Here is a 9,343-nt window from a genome sequence, read left to right on the forward strand (position 1 = left end):
ATCTGGAACCAATCCTCAGACATCCAGAGACTGTGAATGATAACTTATCCACTCTAAGATGTTCATATGCTTTTTCAAATTTTATGTACACATCCTGTTCTGGGAATTTTGCTGTGTTGCAGAGCATCTAAGCATAATGCAAAAATTCACTACTCTTAGCAAATTGGAGGCTGCTTACAGCTGCAATGTAGTATAATACTAATCTATGCCATGTTAATTAATTATAATTATGAAATGCTGAGAATCAGACACTACACAAGAAAATCCAGATTTACTTCCTTTTGCCCTCCCTGTAGCGTGAGTGTATCTTGGTGCACTTTGGTCAGGCTGGTGTCCAGATTGGCAACACTTGCTGGGAGCTTTACTACCTGGAACATGGGATCCAGCCAGATGGACAGATGACCTCTGACAAGACCATTGGAGGAGGAGATCCTTCTCATGAGACCTTCTTCTGTGAAACTGGAGCTGGAAAAAAGGCCCCCAGAGCAGTTTTTGTGGACTTGGAGCCCACAATCTTTGGTAAGACAAACGCTTCTGAATGAACTTTACGTTCTGATTATGAATTGAGTATCTACAATCATAATGACTTGAATTTCTTTCCTAAGATGAGGTGCGTAATGGAAGGTACCGCCAGCTGTTTCACCCTGAACAGCTCATCACATGGCAAGAGGATGCTGCCCACAACTACGCCCATGGCCACTACACCATCGGTAAAGAGATCATTGACCTGGTTGTTGACAGAATTCGCAAACTGGTAGGTCAATTAAAAGCAGACATTATCATATTTGTCTTGAATAAAATGACTGATGAGAATGTTTTCATCTGTTTTCAGACTGAGCAGTGCACTGGTCTTCCGGGCTTCCTGGTTTTCCACAGCTTTGGTGGAGGTGCTGGCTCTGATTTCACATCCCTGCTGATGGAGTGTCTTTCCGTGAACTATGGCAAGAAGTCCAAGCTGGAGTTCTCAGTCTACCCTGGTCCTCAGATATCCACTGCCGTAGTGGAGCCCTACAACTCCATTTTGACCACCCACGCCACCCTGGAGCACTCTGACTGTGCCTTCATGGTTGACAATGAGGCAATTTACGATATTTGCCGCACTCACCTGGACATTGGGCGTCCCACCTTCACCAACCTGAACAGGCTGCTCAGTCAGACTGTGTCCTCCATCACTGCTTCTCAGCGTCTTGATGGTGCCCTCAATGTCGACCTGGCAGACTTCCAGGCCAACTTGGTGCCGTATCCCCGTATCCACTTCCTTCTGGCCACCTATTCCCCTGTTGTCTCTGCTGAGAAGGCTTACTATGAGCAGTTGACCATAGCTGAGATCACTGATGCCTGCTTTCACCCAACCAATCAGATGGTGAGGTGTGACCCTCGCCATGGCAAGTACATGGCTTGCTGCCTCTTGTACCGCAGTGATGTGGTGCCTAAAGATGTCAACACTGCCATTGCCTCTATGAAAACCAAACACACCATCCAGTTTGTTGACTGGTGTCGCACTGGTTTCAAGGTAGGCATCAACTACCAGCCACCCACTGTAGTACCTGGTGGGGACCTGGCCAAGGTCCAGATGGCTGTGTACATGAGTAACACCACAGCTACTGCAGAGGCCTGGGCTCGGCTCAATCACAAGTTCGATCTGATGTATGCCAAGCCTGCCTTTGTGCACTGGTACGTAGGGGAGGGTATGGAGGATGGAGAGTTCTCAGAGGCCAGAGAAGACATGGCAGCCCGGGAGAAGGATTATGAAGAGGTTGGTGCTGACAGCGTGGGGGAAGAAGATGAGGGAGAGGAGTAGTAAACGGGCAGTTTTATATAAACAGTATGTGCCTAATTTGCTTGTTTAGTTAAAATTGAGTTCAGGTAAACTGCCTTATGTTATTAACAAGTCAGTTATTTTAAAGTTATTTGTTCCTTGTTAATTAAATAAAGTGTTCTTTGTCTGCACTACTGTGTCTCAGCTTAATGCAGGTGTAGTTTGCAAAGTTAAGGAGATCACCATGTTTCCTACATCCAGCAGACTGCTCTGCCAGAATATGCCCCCCCGAGTAAATTTGTCCCTGTTAGTCTTATTAATTCTGTGTCCGGAAGTGCCACGGCAAGTTGTGGCAACAGCCGGAAATGCCACAGCTTGTTGCCACTGCCACGATTTGAGCTTGCTGTCTCTCAGTTAACAGGGGAGGACTTTACAGTAACTAGCCCCAGTGTGGAGGAGGAACAACCGTGCGACTGGACCGCTGCTGCTGCACAGTGGCTCGAGTTAGCTGGCTAACTGCTGCTAGCTAACATAAAGCGGAACATGTTCACTTTCCACCCGTTGCTAACTCACTGGTGTGGTAGCAGAGTCAGTGGATTGTACCATGACTTTCCAGCACGGTTTTGTTGATGTTTCGGAGCCTTGAGTTATGCTATCGCGAAAGAAAAGTAAAAACGAAGCGTCGAAACCAGCCGAGGTACAGGGGAAATATGTGAAGAAGGAAACGTCGCCGCTCCTCAGAAGTAAGCGCAACAAGTTGTTTGTCCAAGCTAGCTCGAGCTAGCAAAAGTTAGCCCATCTAGTTGAAGTTAACCAGTTTAAAATCGTAGACATTTACGTAGACCCAGCATTATAAAGTTAATGTATGGAAACATTTTACCACATCACTGTGGTCCAAAAGCTTAGGAGTTTATGTATAATCATTTACACCGTAACAGGCTTCTAAAGTGGTAGTTCAATGCTAACTGAAATGTCCACAAAATCACTAAAGTTGTGAAAACGAATGCTAACAGTTTTTATTAATGACAAGTACATAAAATAACAGTAAAAATACATGCTGGGCCTTTCATCTCATTTACTGCAACTTTACTCGGAAGATTAGTTGTTTAAACGACTTTTGTGCTATTTAGGCTTGTATCTGTTCATCGCTGGAAACCGACTTGCAGATATAGGTTTTTAGTCATCTAATGATAAATAGACTTGGTGTCTTGTAACTGGGATGTAATTTGTTATATAATAATTACCTGGAAAACTATTGATGAAAGTACCCAGAGGAGAGTTATTGTAAAACCTTAAGGTTTTAAAGTAGCTAATGTCATTTTGTCATAAAGTAATGTGGGTTTTTTTCTGATTAAAATCTAGCCAAAAATGTTGGGATACTTTAAAATGTAGGAATAGACTGATTCTTTAAAACATTATATTAATTTGAAAATGGTACAAAGACAACGTTTTGACGTAAGTGTTGAAACAGGTTTAATTTAATATTTGATTCCAACCATAGTCCCTTATTTTCTGAATCTTTTATTAATTTAATTAAATTCTTAACTTATTTAAAATGTTAAGCCAAGTAACATTAGTTCTCATAGCTGAACTTGTCATTCTTTGTTTTTTAAAGACTCTGCTTTTCTATGTTGCTTTTTTTGTGTGTGTTATTACCTGTTGCCTAACTACTTTAATTAGTTATGTTTACATTTGTTGTTATCTTTAATACCATTTCCAGCTAAATTTAACGTTCAAATTATTTGGAAAACATTGCCTTTAAAAAAAATGAATCACTATTGTACTTGTGTAGTTGTGTTGTTGATCTTTTTTACTTTTGCTCTCACCTGGTTGCAGATCTTATGCCGTCATTCATCCGCCATGGGCCCACTATTCCAAGACGAACAGAGGGTCCCCCACCAGAGATGGGGCCCTCCTCCTACCCTGTGGCACCAAACCGGGAGTCTGTGGTGCCCCGTAACAAGAGTGTCCTCCGCACGTCTGTACAGAGGTCTCCGCATGAGGTGGCCCGCAGAGAGAGCCACCGCATGTCAGCGCCTCCATACCTGCCTCGCAGTCTGGGAGACTTGTCACACGAGTACCGGGGCTCGTCACAGTCCTTCCTCACAGACGTGAGTCCCATGTCTGAGAATGGAGAGGCTGCACGGTATTATTACCCTGAACCTTATTATGACAACCAGCAACACCAGCAGCGCCAGCCCAGGAGAGTCCCAGATCGCTTTCCTGAGGACTATAGATACTATGAACACAATGAACACAACTTCCAAAGACTTTCCCGTCAACACACTCCCCCAGCTCCAAGTCGACCCCCCTCAGGTAAACTTTAAATGTGTTTACTTTTAAATTTTTATTGTACGAGTTTAGATGCTTCTAAAACTAGGTCTTTGTATTTCTGGAAATGTTAATTCATATTCAACAAATTCACATTTTCATCTGCAGTTTACTTAAATGTTAGTAAGAATTTTTTGTAACACAAAGTTCAACTCTGGGTCCTGAGAAAATGTGCAGTTTTACTGAAGTGGGCCGTGCTGATGTATGATTACTGTTTTGAGTATTCTGGATGGCTTTTAAACCACACACAAACCACTGAGAGGAATGCAATCCACAGCTTTTCATGCCCAAAAGAGCACATTTAGTTCAGTTTTCCTGAGGAATTAAATATTTGCGTCTTGCTGCTTTACATTGTAAACACTAGTCTGCTGTAAGTGCGTAGGTTTCCATAGATTAAAAATGTTAGGGATTGCAGGGATTTTCCAATTCTCTCAAAACAATTTTTTTTTTGGCTAATTTGTTGTAGACGTGTAGAGTTTACATCAGACCTGCCTATCACATTTCATATAGTTGTGTTTGGGATAAAGTTAAACGAGCATTAAAGGCTCTGCATTTTTTAACCTCTGTTTGCCAAATTTTTCTGCCTGCAAACTAGCAATTTGCAGATCGCCCTGAGTATTTTGTCTTCATCATAAACTGCTCACATATACTGCTCTTTGCTGCCACATTTTACAGTCTTGCAGTGAGTTTGATCAGAGATATTTGGTTGGAGCCACCTGGCTGATTCAGAAGCATTTTTTTTTTTTACTTTAAAACTGTCTTTTGTTTGTACTATCAAGACGCTGAACAAGAAAATATTTACTAGTGTTAACAGTAGCTATTTACTTAAGTCCATTCAGCTACCTATTTATGCTTGTCTACACATGCATATTTTATTCTAGCCTCTGGTTAAGTGCACATAAGAGCATGGTGACAGATGAGTTACTCACTCTGAATGAATGTGTGACTGTACAGCAGATAAGATGATACTTGTATTAGATGCCATTTTCATGCAGCTTCGGTGATACGGCTAGTAAATCAGAAGTTTGGTTCTCTTGCCGTTGGAACTAACAACTATAAACCAATCCCCTGTAGCTGGTAAACCCTCAAGTGTGCCAGCAGCCATTTTCCTTTTCAAATTATTTTCCCCACTAAATTTTGTCTGGGTGAGTTCTCAAGGGGATATTTCAGCCCCAAACATGGCCCTATAGAGGACGTTGTACTTATTAGATTTCCCCGTTAACTTTCAGAGTGGGACTCATAGCAAATTTTTCTCATATTGATAAAGTATTCCAAGCAATTTGTTTCTGCCTTTCTGTCTCAGGTATTTTAGGTCTAAATATCAACTATAGCTCATAAATCAATCAACTGTAATTTGTGATTGTAAACACAGCATCAAACTCAGCCATTTGCACCCATGTGCACTGCAAGCTGCAGTGGTCAGGTAAAGGGCGGTGTGGCTCAGTGGGTGGAGCGGTCGCCTTTTAGCTGGAGGGTTGCCGGTTCGATCCTCGACCTATCGAATTCATGTTGAGGTGTCCCTGAGCAAGACACCGAACCCCAAATTGCTCCTGATGAATTGTGGTTGATCGCCTTGCACGGCAGCTTCCACCATCAGTGTTTTAATGTGTGTGTGAATGTGATGTATGATGTAAAGCACTTTGGCTATCATTCCAGGTACAGTAAGTGCACTTTCTTAGCCTTGGGATGCCACAGGGCAACAATGGCTAAAGGAATGTGAATAATGAATGTCAGTGTACCATCAAAACGAGTCAGAACCACATATTTTTAAGGCCAGAAATGACAATGCTTTTTTAATTTGTGCAGACTGTCACATGTTTTAGATCCCAGTGGAAATGCAAACGATCCAGGGTTAAATCATTTTTATTTATTTATTTTTTTCCCAAACTGGGTTGAATTCAGTGGGAAAAGTCCTAAATCCTTCAAGTCCTGGGTTCTTTTAGCACTTTTAGCAACACCATGTTGCAAACACACTAAAACTGGCATGTTGTGACAGTAAAACTCATAGGCCATATCATTCTTAGACTGTATTTTTTCAGTGAGTGTATTGAGTAAGTTTTTAAGTTTGTTTTGTTAAATTAAAAGGGGGTGGGATGGTAAAAATGATGAGGTGAAGGAGAAGGAGGAGTGAACATCGGTGGAGCACTCACACATTCCATCCCTTCAACTCAGCAGCTGGCAAAGAGCTCCAGCTCTATTGCAGTCCCTCTTGTGCAGAATTTATCAGATTGTAGTCGCCATTTTGCCGAGATACTTCATCCTCTGCAGAATCGCCTTAATTTTTAAGCCTTCCTTGGTCCCCGCAGGCTCTAATGTTTTGAGTCATGATACTCCTCAGCCAGTCTAACTCATCCGTGCAGCTGTCGGCCCAACATTCCTCACTGACATTATTCACCAATAAAAGTACAGGACATGTTGATTGAGCCCGCTCTGCTATCCGGGGTTTGTTCTCTTAAGTGAAAGCGCCTGTGTGTGTGTGTGTGTGTGTGCTTGACCAAGCATAGATCTCTGGCTTCCTGTCCAAAAGTAACAACACTCCCACTTCCTACTATTCAACAAACATTATCAATCAGAGTGAGATGCTCCATCACAACATTCACTCAGTTGAAGCAATTAAGCAGCCATGTCCAGAGTCACTGCATTTTCTAAAGCTTAAATAAGTCATATTTTAAGTAGTGCTTCAGTTAATTGCTGTCTCATCCTGCTGTACACGCAGTTGCTGCATTAGGTTGACCTTTAAAACGCTTTGCATTCCTCTCCTTTAAATGACACTTTCCCACACATGCTGTTTTTAAGAAATCTCTCAAAATATTTCTTTTTTCCCAGAGGCACTTTTAGCTGACAGCTGCTCTGCTGTGTGTTTGGTCAGACATCTATTCCTCTCCCTCTCAGTTCCTTAAAAAAATGTTTGTTTTCCTCAGGCATAGGTCGAATACAGGCCAAGTCTCTAGGGAACCTCTCGAGCCTAACAGGAGAGGACCTGCCCCTTCCGGCCGGTTGGACTGTTGACTGGACCATCCGTGGCAGGAAGTACTACATCGATCACAACACCAACACTACCCACTGGAGCCACCCCCTGGAGAGGGAAGGACTCCCTCCAGGCTGGGAAAAGGTGGAGTCCGCTGAGTTTGGAGTTTACTACGTAGATCATATCAACAAGAGGGCACAGTATCGACATCCCTGTGCCCCAAGGTATGGAATTAATCTAAAGATGTAAAAGATATTTTATTTAACCAAGCATTTCTTTTAAGTGACTAAAATGTAGAATTAGATGAGGAAAAAAAGCATCTTTTAATTCCAGCGTTCCTCGCTACGATCAGCCCCCACCACTTCCCCCTCCTGTGACCTATCAGCCTCGGGCCGCAGAGAGAAACCAGCCGGTACTTGTACCAGCTAACCCATATCACACAGCTGAGATCCCAGACTGGCTGCAGGTGTACGCCCGTGCACCCGTCAAGTGAGTACAGTCCTTGCAGCACCTCAAAGGCTTGAATCAGCCACTAGTAACTTTTAAATAGGTGATTTGTTAGCTTATGGACAGCTCCAGGTAAAAATCAAGCAGATAAGAGAGAAGAAAAACGGTTTAATGACTAACTTCAGTATAAGTTAATTAGATAAAGAGATTTAAATAATTACTTCTTAATGGGTAAATATGTGTGAATGGATCTCACAGGTATTCAAGGCCTCTTCTTGTCAGGCTTTAAGTTGTTTGTTTTTTTATTTTGGTTTTATTTTTTATGATTAACATTTCATTATTTTCAACTCTATACAACAACCCAATATACATGTTTTCCTCCTGTTGACCCATCAAGGAAGTGTGTCAACATGTCTGCTGCTGCAGATGCATTGTTTACGCCTACAGGTGATGATTGTCTGATTAATCAGCAGTCTGCTGTGTTTCCATGTCACCATATTGTATTGGTGTAGCTTCTCTTGAAACCTCAGTCGAGGTAGATTTTTAGTCTTATGCACACATGCAATTATCCTGTGTTCAAACAAGATTAAAATAACTCTTGCTTGTTCCCAGTTAAAATAACTCTTAGCCTCTAACTAATCACCTAATGTTTGTATCTTTTATGGGAGCTATAGTAAAAATTAAACATTTATTGATAGCCCCTTTTATCTACTCTACCCATCAGGACCACTGATGATCTAGGCAGCCCACAAGGGCCTTTTGGAAATGCAATCAGTCTTTTCCCTCTTTTACATCAGGTATGACCACATCTTGAAGTGGGAGCTGTTCCAGCTGGCGGACTTGGACACGTATCAGGGCATGCTGAAGCTGCTCTTCATGAAGGAGCTGGAACACATCGTCAAATCCTACGAGGCGTACCGGCAGGCGCTGCTGTCCGAGGTGGAGGCCCGCAAACAGCGACAGCAGTGGTACAGCCAGCAGCCCAACAAGAACTTCATAGGGAACATGTGATTTGTCCTGCAGCAGGGACGTCTCTCTGAGGTTTCCACGGTTTGGGAGCGGCTCTTCAGTTGCCTTTGAAATCATGATTGACTCTTAATTGCCTCCTTACCAAACACATCTGTGCCTTCGCTTGATCCAAATATATCAACCAGGAAGTCGGGACATGGATTGACAGAGGGGATGTGACTCTCACTTTATGAATGAGTGGGGAAAAAACAACACTAGAATAAAATAAAATGTGGTTCCTTTTGCAAAGACTGACCTGAGAACTGAAGTGTTTAACTCCTGTTTTTGACACTAAGAAGCACAGTGTCTAAAAGCCCTGCTTGGGATATTTTTTGGTAAAACATTGAGATTATGCCTTTTTAATCAAGTGAAATATAACAGTATTCCAGCGTTTGTTCATATCCCAACAACACCAGCTACTCCGTCGCTCTTTCCCTCAGCTTCTTTTCATGTGAAAGGAAGCAAATTTTTTTTTTTTTTTTTTTTTTTACCCTTTTTTGCTTTGTAACCATCATAAACTGAAACCATACTCTTATAATAACTCAAAGTTTGTATTTTCTATTTTTAAGACATTCTGTATACTTTCTAAGACAATCCACCAAAACTTTAACTGATATTTAAATTTTGTTACAAAATGCGTCTTTATTTAAAGACGCTGGACAGATGAGGCATCACATTTGATGCAGAGGTTTGAGCATCTTTTAGCTCAGTTTGGCATTACTGTAAGTCAGGAATATTCTTGTGTGTTTAATGAAACATAAATAAGCTACTGGAACTTTTTTTTATCTCTTATGAACACAGTAAGTTTGCCAAATAAGTGCAATGTAATT

At 41.9% G+C, this 9,343-nt stretch overlaps 2 protein-coding genes across 2 annotated transcripts; both read left to right on the top strand.

Moving 5' to 3' along the window:
• The first annotated feature begins 296 nt into the window (after positions 1 to 296).
• LOC121630845 (tubulin alpha-1C chain-like) lies at positions 297 to 1,801 on the top strand. Its single transcript, XM_041971351.1, has 3 exons — positions 297 to 519; positions 606 to 754; positions 833 to 1,801. The coding sequence occupies exons 1-3, from the start codon at positions 399 to 401 to the stop codon at positions 1,799 to 1,801; spliced, it is 1,239 nt and encodes a 412-aa protein (XP_041827285.1). The 5' UTR covers positions 297 to 398.
• A 299-nt stretch (positions 1,802 to 2,100) lies between these two features.
• On the top strand, positions 2,101 to 9,025 carry sav1 (salvador family WW domain containing protein 1). The gene is made up of 5 exons (XM_041971349.1): positions 2,101 to 2,502; positions 3,596 to 4,075; positions 7,012 to 7,282; positions 7,392 to 7,547; positions 8,303 to 9,025. Exons 1-5 carry the CDS (start codon positions 2,409 to 2,411, stop codon positions 8,514 to 8,516), a joined length of 1,215 nt encoding a protein of 404 aa, XP_041827283.1. The 5' UTR covers positions 2,101 to 2,408; the 3' UTR covers positions 8,517 to 9,025.
• The last annotated feature ends 318 nt before the right edge of the window (positions 9,026 to 9,343 follow it).

Source organism: Melanotaenia boesemani, chromosome 20 (genome assembly GCF_017639745.1).
Source record: "Melanotaenia boesemani isolate fMelBoe1 chromosome 20, fMelBoe1.pri, whole genome shotgun sequence".
Taxonomy (NCBI): Eukaryota; Metazoa; Chordata; class Actinopteri; order Atheriniformes; family Melanotaeniidae; genus Melanotaenia; species Melanotaenia boesemani.